At 44.7% G+C, this 13,644-nt stretch overlaps 1 protein-coding gene across 2 annotated transcripts in view; it reads left to right on the top strand.

Moving 5' to 3' along the window:
- Nucleotides 1–12,703, top strand: part of C5 (complement C5) — an 83,043-nt gene extending 70,340 nt beyond the window's left edge. For both annotated transcript variants that reach the window (XM_077922155.1, XM_028715482.2), the window contains exons 35-41: nt 303–377; nt 3,921–4,026; nt 5,676–5,762; nt 6,647–6,736; nt 9,758–9,841; nt 10,752–10,890; nt 11,872–12,703. In XM_077922155.1, coding sequence (XP_077778281.1) covers nt 303–377; nt 3,921–4,026; nt 5,676–5,762; nt 6,647–6,736; nt 9,758–9,841; nt 10,752–10,890; nt 11,872–12,001 — 711 coding nt within the window. In that variant the 3' untranslated portion in view covers nt 12,002–12,703. The remainder of the gene's footprint in view (nt 1–302; nt 378–3,920; nt 4,027–5,675; nt 5,763–6,646; nt 6,737–9,757; nt 9,842–10,751; nt 10,891–11,871) is intronic.
- The last annotated feature ends 941 nt before the right edge of the window (nt 12,704–13,644 follow it).

Raw genomic sequence — 13,644 nt, 5'->3', positions numbered from 1 at the left:
CAGTTGCTGCCCCTGTGCCCCAGGGTTGGCAGGAGTGCAAGTGTCCCACTCCTCAAAGAGTGTGAGAGTGGGCGACACAGCATGTGACACACTGCCTTGCCCTGGCTGCTGGCTGCATGTGCCCTGGCTGCCTCGCTGGCAGAGCTCATGGTGGTTGTGGCGGGGCGGGTGCAGGCGCTGCCAGTGAGTACTGGAACTGTTTTTGCCTAGAAAGAAGGCACTGTATATGTTAATATAGTTGTTCTTGTGGTCACAACCAAGACTAGTTGCTGAATTCTCTCTCTCTCCCTCTCCCTGCTCAGCTTGCGAATAACATTGACCAGTTGATTGCAAGCTATGAGATAACCAATGGACATGTTCTGGTGCAAATAGACTCGGTAGGTTCTCTATGGCTTCTCTGTCCTTTTCATTAAAATAAAATGTTTCATCGGTTATAGTCATTTTCCAGTTCTTCTGTGCCAGGGCTGGGTCTTCTACTAATTCTTATAATCAACCAGTATCTCAGAATTATCAAGTTGTGCAACTGGTGTAGGGGGAAACTGATTTGGGCAAAAACATAAGTTTTTGATTTTTTAAAGTGTTTTTTTGGATAAGGCTGGTCCACTTCCCAGTGGGTGGTGTTGCGGGCAGGCCACGTGGCCTCCGCACTCAGCGGGGGCTGGGCTAAGCCCCCTCGTCATTAAGGAGACACCAGCCACATCACGGCCCCCAGCTAGCAAATCTGGTTGGCTGGGGGGCATGGCTTACCCCTTTTAAACAGCTGCGTGGCGGGGGGATCTCCCTTCTGGTTCTGGCTTCCGCTGATCTCCCACCCTCTTTTCATGTGTTCGTCATATTGGCCTTGCTATGGACCTCAGTTGGTCACTGTTGAGGGGCCTGGTAGGAATTTTTCCACTTGGCAAATTGGCACTGGCCATTTGGTTTTCGTCACAACTTTTGTAAGGTTTAGTGGTTAGGTAAAGTTAAAGGGACCCCTGACCATTAGGTCCAGTGGTGACCGACTCTGGGGTTGCGGCACTCATCTCGCTTTATTGGCCGAGGTCATGTGGCCAGCATGACTAAGCTGCTTCTGGTGAACCAGAGCAGCGCACGGAAATGCCGTTTACCTTCCCGCCGGAGCAGTACCTATTTATCTACTTGCACTTTGACGTGCTTTCAAACTGCTAGGTTGGCAGGAGCTGGGACCGAGCAACGGAAGCTCACCCGTTGTGGAGATTCAAACCACCGACCTTCTGATCAGCAAGTCCTAGGCTCTGTGGTTTAACCCACAGCGCCACCCACGTGCCAAGGTTTGGTGGTTAGGCATTGGTAAAAACCTGGTTTGAGGGAGGTGAGGTGTGGCCATCACCTGCCCCTCCATTTAAAAGGGTATTCCATTAAAGGAAGCCGGGGGTCGTGGTTCCTGTCCGAAGCCCAGGTGGAGGTTAGGGCCATGGCACGACCTTCTGGTGACCCTGGGGGGAGCTCTGAGTTGATGTACATCAGGGGTGGACAACTCCCAAGAGACTGCAATCTACTCACAGAATTAAAAACTGGCATTGATCTGCCCCCTTTTGGGGGGTTCAGGTCAAAGTTGTTGAGCTTTTTTAGGTAGGAGGAAAGCACAGATTTTTGTGAATTCAAGCCTAAGCTCAAGGGAGAAAGAGCTTACTCGCTGAGTAAACTCCATCTTCTGTTCTGCAGCTCATGCAACAATGGTGGGCAGGGCAAGATTCTGTTTTACCAACGCTAAGGAAAGGGACCCATCGATCGACCATGATCAACCAAGACCTCCCGGGGATCTACCAGTAGATCATGATTGACCTGTTGGACGTCCCTGATGTACATCAACAGGGCTCCCCCTACTGGTGGTTAACCCTTGTGAGACTTCCTGCATGGCGTGCAGGAGTCAGATATACCGGTAGTCAGTTCAATTCCAGTGCCTAAGCCAATACCACTCACATTCTGCAACCAATAAAGTTGTGGCCTAAATTTTGCCCATTAACCCAATATACAGTGTCCACATGTTATTATTCAACATAAGGGGGAGGTCTCGGGGTCTTGACACGCAACATTGTTTTACCAGTCTGGTGTTTGTTGCTTGGGAGGAAGGGTAGGATTGACTTGTAATTCATTGTTATTATCATTATCATAACCATCATGCAGTGTATTATTAATAATTAATTATGATCTGTTATGCCAGGTTTCCAAATCTGCATAGAGCATTCTTTCAGGTATCAAAAAAGGGAAATAGAGGACTGAGTTTTTCAGGGTACTGAGGCATCTTTCCTAACCAGTGAAAACCAATGGCTAGAAACTTTAAAAACAAATTAAAAACGTGCCAACGACTGAGATACTTGAGGCCAGACTACAATGTGATGCAAGCTGGCTATGACCGGATATCCCAATATTTTCCACCTTTTACTCAAATACAGTTGCAGTTTGTGTTCCAAATTGCAGTGGCAGGGGGAGAGGTGCTTAGGTTTGCCTGATTTGCACTTAAGTCAGACCATGGCTTAGTGCAAAATGTGTAGGCTCTGGAAGAGAAGATCATGGCCACTTTGCTTCTCCCTGGTCATTTTGTTGCTTGCACTATTATGCTGAGCAGATTCATGAGAAGGTCCATAGCTTGATGGCAGAACCACCCAGAGTGGTTGGGGCAACCCAGTCAGGTGGGTGGGGTACAAATAAAAGTAATAATAATAATAAATTTTATTTATATCCCGCTCTCCCCAGCCGAAGCAGGGCTCAGGGCGGCTAACAACAATAAAATAGTACAACATTCTAAAATCATTTCATTATAAAATTAATTCAATTCAAATTGATGGCAACCATTAGGCTAAAGTTCTGTGAAGATTGCCAAGGGAGGGAGTCAGGCTGTGCCCTGACCAAAGGCCTGGTGGAACAGCTCTGTCTTGCAGGCCCTGTGGAAAGATGTCAAGTCCCGCAGGGCCCTAGTCTCTTGTGACAGAGCGTTCCACCAGATCGGAGCCACAGCCGAAAAAGCCCTGGCTCTGGTTGAGGCCAGCCTAACGTCTCTGTGGCCTGGGACCTTCAGGATGTTTTTGTTTGAAGACCGTGAGTTCCTCTGTGGGACATACCAGGAGAGGCGGTCCCGTAGGTACGAGGGTCCTAGGCCGTATAGGGCTTTAAAGTTTAAAACCAGCACCTTAAACCTGATCCTGTACCCCACCGGGAGCCAGTGCAGCTGGTATAGCACCAGGTGAATGTGATCTTGCAGCGAGGACCCCGTAAGGAGTCTCGCCGCGGCATTCTGCACCCGCTGGAGTTTCTGGGTCAGTAAGATGATGATGATGCAGAAGGTCCAGGCTCTATCACTGGTGTCTCCAGATAGGGCTCAGAAACACGCGTGCCTGATTTCCAGGGGATCCACTCTCAGGCAGTGTGGGCAGTATTGGGCTAGATGGACCTCCTATCTGACTCTGTATAAGGCAGTTTCCTGAGGTTGCAGTTTAGCTGTCCCATACAGCATGTGGTTAGTTTGGAGAGAGCTAAACCATGAACCTGGGTTTGGACAACACACCAAGCCATTGCTTAGCTCAGCACTAACCATTCAGAGCAGATTTGGGGAGGGTGCTGTGATGAGGTTTCATTGTAAGAATGGAAATCCTTCTACTAATGGAAAGAGTGATTTGGATACTGCCCTGTGCTTGTAGGGAGGATGTTTGTGTGGAATTAGCGTGGGGGGGGGAGAGAGGGCCCTGCATGGTTCCACCTTTTTGCCACACACCACAAGTAGATTTCATTGAATTTTTTTTTGCAGGGGCTAAATTTACATTTCTTCCCCATGACTGTTTTGCATGAATGAACTCAGGCTCTCTGGACTTACAATGCAAGGAGATTGGGGGGAAATAGGCCCCATGGTTGTGGGGAAATTCCTCAAGTCAATCCATCCTAACTTGTTTTCTGTTTCCAATAAGATTCCAGCAAATGAATTTCTGTGCATTGGGTTCCGAGTAACAGAAGTATTCCGTGTTGGAATGGCAAGCCCAGGAAGCTTCACAGTGTATGAATATCACACCCCTGGTAAGGAGACAGTTCCTCTAAGCCAGAGCTTTCCAAACTGTGTGTCACGACACATTAGTTTGTCGGCTGCAGTGTGTAGGTGTGTCGTGCGAATGCTTCCTGCTCTTCTCCTGGGGCTGGAAAGGGGTTAGTTTGTGAAATATACTCGGAGTCGAGTGTGGATTTCATGCTCTTTATTCAGCTCATAGTAGCGAGGAATGGAAGTTCCCCCAAAATGCCTGCTTTATATACATTATTTACACAATGGGCCCCACATGATTGGCTAATTCCGGGATTCTCCTGTAGGCCAATCAGGTTGCGGATTCACTTTCACCTGGAGCTGGATTGGGTGGCTCCTGCGGACCAATCAGACTGCTGCATTCTGGATCCTATTGTTCTAGGACCAATCAGACTGCTGCATTCTGAATCCTATTGTTCTAGGACCAATCAGACTGCTGCATTTTGGATCCTATTCAACTCAGTACATAACAGTTTGGTTTGCTAGTAAAACTGAATTACTGTGTCGCGAAATGATGCATGCCTAAAAAGTGTGTCACCAGCATGAAAAGTTTTGAGAACTCTGCCCTAAGCAATGGACCATCACTCTATGGCAGTATATAGCAGGCTTTGGGTGCAAGAGGTCCAAATTTCAATCCAGGCAAGTCTTGGAAGGACCTCTTTCTGAAGACCTGGAGAACCACTGCCATTGAGTGTTGATAGTGCTGGGCTAGATGAAGCAGTGGTTTGACAGGGGTTAAGGCAGCTTCCCTCTGTTCACTTTCCCCACTTGATCTTCACAGCTGGACTTGCGCTAGTGCTTGCATCCTTGAGCAGCTGCCAGGACTCTGGCATCTCAGGAGGGTCCATCATTGATCCCTGCCCTGAGCCCTCCTGGAAATAAATTTGCCTGGCCCAGCCCTCCAAGCAGCACCAGGTGACCGGGCTTAGCTGCCATTTTAATTTCCCACAATGCCCTGGAGCAACACTATATAGAGGATATTACCGGGAATGGGGGCTGCCCCTAGCCACGTGGTGCTGCTTACACAAGTGCTGCCTCCTCTGGGTAAGACCATCAGAGGGGCATCCCAAGGGCACTTGAGCCACACCTCTGTCATGTCTGAAGCCAGTCATGCACCAGTCAGAGTGGTGTGATCTCCAGGACCAAATGTGACATTACATTAATTGCACGAATGCAATTAATTACACAGGGTTCTTGGTTATGGGAATAGTTGCTATGAAGAAGTCGGGAGCAGCCATGGAGCTGTGGGGTGGGGGAGTTGAATTCTTTCCCTCTTTGTCATGATCGCAACAAAAATCTCCTCTCTGTAGTTGTTTGCTTTTCGTGGGAAGCAACTCCCTTTGGTGTCAAGAGGAGTTTCGCCTGAAATGCAAACAGTAGCTTTGAAGAGGTGAGAGAAAAACTCCCCCTAGCCACACCACACTATTCCAAAGCTGCTCAGGCTTTTTATCTGCTGCTGTTTACATAACAAAAGACACGTGTACTAATTGCAGTCATGTCCACAATTTCACATCTTATTTGGTCCTCATTAGGGCTCCGAATTCTTTCTGAGTTTCTCAGTAGAATTGCTCTGTATTCTTGTTTACATCTTGGCTCCTGGGACTTTGGCAACCACCACTCTCTGTCTTTCTGAAACTTTGATTTCCCACAGATAAACAGTGCTCTGTATTTTACGATCCTTATGGAGAAGACTCACTCGTAAGACTCTGTGAAGGGGTAGAGTGCAAATGTATGGAAGGTAAAAATGTTTCCCTGCAAATGGGGATGGAATAATTTGCCAGCTTTAGTTCTCTCTGTTTGATTTTTCCAATCTTCAGTTCAGTTCTCCACATTTCTGTAGCAATTTGCAAATTTTCCTTTAAAAAAAACCTAATAAAATTTCTTCAACATTTCTTCCAATAAACAATTTTTTAATCAGTTTTGACTAATATATTAGGAGAAATGGCTTGCAGAATGCCTTTTTGTATGTTATTTTCACTAATATATTCATATTTGTGCACATGTTCCCCTAATATATAAAAATACTGTTTGGATGTAGAACAGTATAGCAAATTTCAGATAAGTGCACATTTTGAGGGTTGTCGTGTTTTGGTTCTCATATTGTTTTGGAAAGTGCAAATTTGATAAATTCGGCTTTAAATAAGAATGGAATCAAATATCTCCCTCACTCTACATGCAAGTAAATTCCTACTGACTTCAGTGTAACTCACTTCCCAAGTGACATTGCTGCCAGCGTTTAAATTGCTAATATATTACAGGATCGTGTAATGTGACTCATTGCATTGAGGGCCTTAGTGTGAAAGTGTTTCCTGCTGTTAATAGGAATTTATAAGTGTGAGCTACAACAAAATGTTCCAGCCAGCAACACCAACCTTCAAGCCATTCCATTCTGTTCCCCTCCCACAGTAGTAATTCAGCATTCCATGGCTGCTGAGGTCGCTCAGCCTTATTGGGCTGTTTTTTGAGTCCCCTGTCCTTTAATTTGTAGGAAGAATTAAAGGATTCTCTTGGTTTGCTGAACTTGAACAACTTAAGCAGAAATTGGGGTGGGAGGGGGGAAGGAAGTTGGAACAAGGCAAAAAGTTTCTTCTTGTGCTGTTTCTCTGTTTTGATCAAATATAGCGGAATGTGGCCGCATGCAGAAAAGACTGGATGGGTCTATAAGTTTCAATTCTCGGAATGAAGTGGCATGCCAGAAGGACATTGCATATGGTAAGATTTTGAGGGTTGGTGCATGCTATTCGTCCCCCCCCCCCCATATTTACTTTCAGCATTTTTACTCTGCCTTTCAACTAAAAAGGGTTCCAGAAAGGCTTTAAAAATAGTATGAAGGTAGCCCCTCCTGTCAGGCTCACAGTCTAAAAAGACACGACACACAAGGAGAAAGGAGTGGGAGGGAGGAGGGGAAAGCAAGCACAAGCACAAGTTCTTCCAAGTTATAGTTATTAAAGTTACAGCCAGTGTCAGTGGTGGTTATTGTGATCTTGGGCTTGATAAAGAACAGTCTCTTCCCTGAAAGCACCCTTCCTTCATCAGATCCAACACCAACAGAACTGGTGTTAATGACCAAGCCAGGAGCACAGAGCAGTTTGTCCCTCAGACAGCTGACTTGATGACAGCTAGAATCTGACTAGCAGGGCAGTCGTTAAAAGCCGTCCAGGAAGCTGGAATACAGGATTAGACAAGGAGAAGGCCATCAATGTCTCCTAGCCATGATGGATATATTCTCCCTCAAGAGTCAGAGGCAATATGGGTTGCTGGGAAGTACAAGTAGGGAGAATTCTGTTGCTATCAGGTCCTGATTGTGTGTTTCCTGTTGAGACTTGTGTGCTTGCCATCATGTCATCCACTGTGAGAACAGGGTTGTGGACTAGGGGAGAATAGGATTGTGGACTAGATGGGCCTACAGCCTGATCTAGCAGGGCTCTTCTTATGTTTGTGTAATCATGGTGCCATGAAGCAGAAGAGGTACAGGCTGTGTCACAAAGAGACACAGTACCCTTCAGCACTTCCCCCTGTGATCTCCCAGTCTGAGGATGTGGGCCTTCATACTTGACTCAAAGGCTGAAGGCTCCAGCTCTCTGCTAGACAACACCCCCAACAGGAGTGAATCCTTGAGCTAGTAGGGCCCACTGGGAACTGTCCATGGTCCTGACTGATCCAACCTCTGTTTAAAGAGACCTGACCCGTCTGAGCATGCTCAGAATAGGTTCAGCCTCTGTCCACATCCTTTGCAAGCTTCAAGACCCATGGAAAAGTATATTCTGCACTCCAGAGCTGGTGTAAGATTCTAGGTGGTAGTGTCTGGGTCAGCTTGATCTAGGAGACCTTCCAGCCTGATCTAGCAAGATAAAAATAATTCTCAACTGAATTATTTTATTTCTCAGTTAGGGCCTAATGATGCTCAGAACAACCCCCCCCCATCAAAAATGGGATTGGAGCAACAATGGAGTAAAGGAGCAACACTGTGGTTTGGAGTTGGGTGCTATAGTATGATACAGTGGCCTCAGATTGTGCCTGAGAATGTTTAAGAGCAAATTATGAGCACGGCGTTTCCGTGCACTGCTCTGGTTCACCAGAAGCAGCTTAGTCATGCTGGCCACATGACCCGGAAGCTGTATGCCGGCTCCCTCAGCCAGTAAAGCAAGATGAGTGCCGCAACCCCAGAGTTGGCCATGACTGGACCTAATGGTCAGGGGTCCCTTTACCTTTACCTTTATGAGCATGTTCAGATCTCCAGGGCTGTTGCCAGCTGTAGTCTAGCATCTTGAGGGCAACATATTGGCTGCCTCCATTTTAGTGTGTTCTGGCAAGCATGCAACATGGAAATCAGGTTCAGATATTGTAAAATCTTACTGGCCAGTGATTTTGGGACCCTCAGGTGCAGCCTCCCTCCCATGTGAAAAAGGCAGGGTATTAAAAGTACTCATTTTCTTGTATTGCATTTGATTATCTTGGATACTCTGAAAAATATGGAAATGGTTGCACTCTTAGGGTTTCAGGCTCCTCTGCTGTTCTTGGGATTCTAGCAAATGCCCAAACTTTCCACCCTCTGGAGATGATCTTTAATTTTATATTTATATATGTCACCTGGTGTAATATTAAACTCAGGACAGTTTGTAATGCCAATTAAAACAATAAGATGTGTGGACTTCCAGGAGAGAGGAATAGTGATTCGGCTGTCTCTCTGTTAGCTCCTGCTGACAGAAGATAATTATTTAGTGATTGATAACAGTGAGACAGATAGTCTGACTACTAAATCACTCTGTAGTTAAGGGTGACCTGGGAGTTATCCAATAATTACTTTTAAGAGATGACTCCATATTCTATTTATTTGATTTTTGTAGTTGTTATTTTACTGTAATATGGGGAAATATTAATTAATATTTTTTTTTAATCCCAATACGATGTGCAATAAAGCAAATTAAATCCTGTAAGCAAATGGCCCAAATACCAACTAAACCAACAGTGAAAATTTAATGTCTAGTGTTTAAAATTCAGCAACCTTTCAGCCCTTTTAAATTTTTATTTAGAATACTTATATCCTGTGTTATAGCACCAGGAGGCTCTCAGACAACTTACAAAAGACCCCCACAGCAAAAGTTGCGCTCAAATCTGGTTCAGGAATATAAGTAACAAGGTGCCAGGATTATTTAGGGGGCATTTCCTGCCCTAAGGCTGGTCTTCAGACTATAAAAAGAGCCCTGCTGGGTCAGTTCAAAGATCCCATCTAGTCCGTTCTCACAGTGGCAACCAGATGCCCCAAAGGAGGGAAGCCTGCAAGATGACCATGGGGGAATCCTGGTGTTGCCCTTTGACCTTTTCCTACTATGCATCAGAGCCCGCTCCTGTGGCAGTCGAGTGGAGCTGAACAACTGGATCCTCCTCAGCCCACATTGAAGGTAGTCCTCTTGTGACTTTGAATACAAAACTTAAAATACAACATTTTAAAATACAAACAGTTATTTAAAATTAAAATCCCCAGGGGAACAAAAATGACTTAGCTGGACTTCCATCATCAGGATGTCACAGATGAAAACATGCTGTCTGCTATTGATGGTGGGAATTGGTGATAGCAGCCTTCCACCTCTGCTCAGAGAAAATGCAGAGACTCTTACCGTCACTTTTAATGAACACACTCAAGAATGAACCTTTGTCCAGTATTGTTGTTACTGGTTTATTATTATTATTATTATTATTATTATTATTATTATTATTATTTCTCCTCTGTAGTCTATAAAGTGAATATCCTGTCTTCCAAGCCAGAAGGAAGCTTTGTTAAATACACTGCAACTGTCCTAGATCTCTATAAAAGAGGTGAGAGCATTTGTTATGCTGAGCTGAAATGATTCCATTAAGATACAACGGGTGCAGCGAACCCTGTGGCTTTCCAGTTACTGTTGGAGTCCCAATCCCCATCAAGCCAATGGTCAGAGATTTGTTTGTTTGTTTGATTAAATTTCTATACCGCCCTTCATCCAAGGACCACAGAGTGGTTTACAATATAAAAACACAAAAACACATAACATAGTAACAACACCCTACAACCGTTTAGAAGGCCATAGATTGTTTAACTAGCCAAAGGAATGGTGGGAGTCGTCATCCACTAATCTCAGGAACACAGAGCCTAGGGCTTGCAGATCGGAAGGTCGGTGGTTTGAATCCCCGCAACGGGGTGAGCTCCCGTTGCTCGGTCCCTGCTCCTGCCAACCTAGCAGTTCGAGAGCACTTCAAAGTGCAAGTAGATAAATAGGTACCGCTCCGGCGGGAAGGTAAATGGCATTTCTGTGCACTGCTCTGGCTTCGCCAGATGCGGCTTAGTCATGCTGGCTACATGACCCGGAAGCTGTACGCTGGCTCCCTTGGCCAATAAAGCAAGGTGAGCACCACAACCCCAGAGTTGTCTGCAACTGGACTTAACGGTCAGGGGTCCCTTTACCTTTACTAATCTCAGGAAGATCCCCACCCCTCCCAAAGTATTCCATGAAGAGAGCATGAAGTCATGGCCATTTCCTTCTCTTTTGCCCCCAGTAGGTGTGGGAAACATTTTTCACCCCAAGGGCCACCTTCCCATCTGGGCAGCCTTCTGAGGGCTGCATGCCAGGGTCAGAGGCAAACATGGGCAGAACAATAAATATAAATGTTATCTTTGTGGTTCTGTTTTGTAGAAATGACAGAACTACTAGCTGGCCTTTGGGCTCCTTCTAACCTTCTATTTTTACTCCAGGCGAGGTTTTTGCTCAGAAGAACTCAGAAGTCATCTTTATTAAAAAGAATTCATGTGTCGATGTTCAGCTTAATCCAGGAGAGAATTACCTGATCATGGGGAAAGAGGCCTTGAAGATAGGAGATGGTGCCAATGCCAAGTAAGTAAGCTTGGATTTACAGTGCATGATATGTAAAGAAGATGTTCGGGGCTTTTTTAATTTAGAGAAAAGTCGAGGATATCTTATGTAGGTGGGGGTGGGGAGAAACCTAAGTAGGGATCCCAATAAATAGCCCAATGAAGAGGGGGTGGGAAATGGAGTATTCAGGAAGAGAACAGGGCTAGCTGCTTAGAAACCTGAACAGGATATTCCATTCTACACATTAGGATTGTAGCAGCAATATTTGGGATGATGGGGAAGAGGTGAGGTGGTAATAGTGTTATTTTGGAGATTACCCAAATATATTCTTCACCTCTGCATTGCAAGAGAAAGAGTTGTACCCAATGTCAGACTATTTTCATTATTTTCAAAAGGTCTACAGTTCAGTAAAGTACAGTTCAGTTGGTCACAACCCAAAGTATTTCAGGGAGCAGTTGAAGGTGTTGTGGTTTTTTTGCAGACTGGGGTGAAGAGGGGTGGAGAGAGAAACCATTCATTTCAATGGGTCTTCTCTGAGTAGAACTTAATTGGTGACAGCCTTTAAAATGTATAAAGTTAAATGTTCAATGGAGATCTCTCCTTCCATAATGTAAAGTACAGTTTTAGCATTGTGCCCTGAGCACTACCTACAGTAGAAAATAAGACATGCAGGTTTTCATTTATTTATTTAGTTATGATAATATTTTTAGACTGCCTTTTGATGCAAAGAAGGCCCCCTACATGGTGTATGACCACCCATGGAAACTAATGAAATTGCTAGAACAAATTAAGCATTAAAAGAGAATGAATTTTTTTGCACCCGCGAGTATCTGAACACTCTTCAAAGACAGTCCCATGTAGTGCATCTTGCAGTAGTGTTAACTGTAAATGACCAAGACACACATCATTGGCCAGATCCATCAAATTTACTTTAGCAGTTTGCGTTCCTTCCATTATTTCACTTAGTTTAAAATGCCCCTTTCCTTCTCCCTTTTTTTGTAGATACCAGTATCCATTAGATGCCATGACATGGATTGAATGGTGGCCTACTGACTCATCTTGTGCTTTGTGCCATGACTTTGTAGAATCAATGGAGGATTTTGTGGAAGATCTCTTTCTCAATGGTTGTTAAACTACTAAAAAACTTTTGTGAACAGTCTTCAGACTGATCAAAGCTTGCCGGAACATGTTTTTTCCTATGGTTCTTCCCAACCTTTTAAACAAGGAGAGCTGTATCTGTCTACATATAAAATAGCACTTATTTTTCTAGGAAGTATCTGAGAATCCAGTTTTTGTGTGTTTATAATACAATGAGCTTAATATAAGTGGGTGGGGTGGGGAGGTGCTGCATGCTTCAGTACTGTGGACAATGTATAATATCCAATACATAATACATTGCCCAGCATGGGACTTGTCCACACTTCTGCTTGTCTCCTGCCTAGACAGCATAGGTCTGAGTGGTTCTCCCCTTGCTCTGCTCCTTACATAGGAAAAAGCTGCTCTTTACCACTAAATCAGAGCAAAAGTCAATCTGGAGAAAACAAGGTTTGCCATTTGCTCCGACTGAGTGCTAAAGAGCAGTTTTCCTCAGGGGAAAGCAGTGGGACAAGAGAAAGTGCGGATGAGCCTAACAATCCTAATAATTATCCTAATAATTCACCAAGAGTCCATCTCTATTCCATATGTTTTCCTTCTGCATTCAAAAGTTATCACCATTCATATTTTGTATTTTGCTCTTTTGTTGTTGTTGCTAGGAATATGCATTGCAGCAGCTGTCTGGAGACATTCTAAGCCATTGTTAGCGTTTAGAAAATAAATGGGACTTAAATCATAACGATCTTGTCTCCTTGATTTCAATGGATCTAACTTCAGCTAAGCAGCAGAGCAACCCTAATTATAGAAAGCTGGTGTCATTTATGCCCTACTTAAGGTACCTTTTTTGTTGGTTAAGTTCCACCAAGGTGCTAGATTATATGAGTGAGCTTAAAGGCAGTTGGCCTAGGTCTTCTTGCCCTGTCCTGCCCCTGCTATACCCCCAGAATGCCTCTTTCAGGGGGACTTACACTGGTTTAAGTTCAGCTGGATAAGCTGGGGTGAGTGGCTTCCACCAGCCTATCTTCAGTTCAGCTGAGGTAAGTGACTTACACCAGTGTAGCCCTGGCTGAGTCGGGGCTCAGTCAGGAAAGCCCAGGAACCACCAACAATCCAAACTCACTTATCCCAGTGGATCTTGCTTTTGGACTGAGCTCCTGGTTGAGATCTAATCCTGTAAGACAGGGATGGAGAAGATTTGGTTCTCCAGATCCCAGTTCCCAGCACCCCACCCAGCATAGGTAATGATCAGGGACTTATGGGAGATGGATTCCATCAATTACATGGAGAGCCAACGTTTTCCCATCCTTGCTGCATGGTATACAAACTATGGTTTCTAGATCAGGGCCAATAACCCAGCAAGTGCTCCAAGCTCGTTTGGTCAGATTTGTTTATATGGAAACAAGTAAATTTGAAAAGATTGCCCTCCCAAAACGCCAAATATTAGTCCTTGAAGGCTAATGTGTGGCAAGCCACTTATTTCTCTCTGCGTGTTTTTTGTGTGTGTGTTTTTTTAATTGGCTATTAAACCAAGATTACCCTTCTGGAAATGAATTGGTTTCCTATCTAGCTTTGTGTAACCAGAAAAAACCCCAGTGGACTATTAAATGGTTGACCGCATTCCATTTGGGCACCGTGAAGTAGAAAACTGTATGCACTTCAGGCTTTTACCAGGAAACTTCC

Source organism: Podarcis muralis, chromosome Z, assembly GCF_964188315.1.
Source record: "Podarcis muralis chromosome Z, rPodMur119.hap1.1, whole genome shotgun sequence".
Classification (NCBI taxonomy): Eukaryota; Metazoa; Chordata; class Lepidosauria; order Squamata; family Lacertidae; genus Podarcis; species Podarcis muralis.
This window is presented reverse-complemented; position numbering and strand designations above follow the sequence as displayed.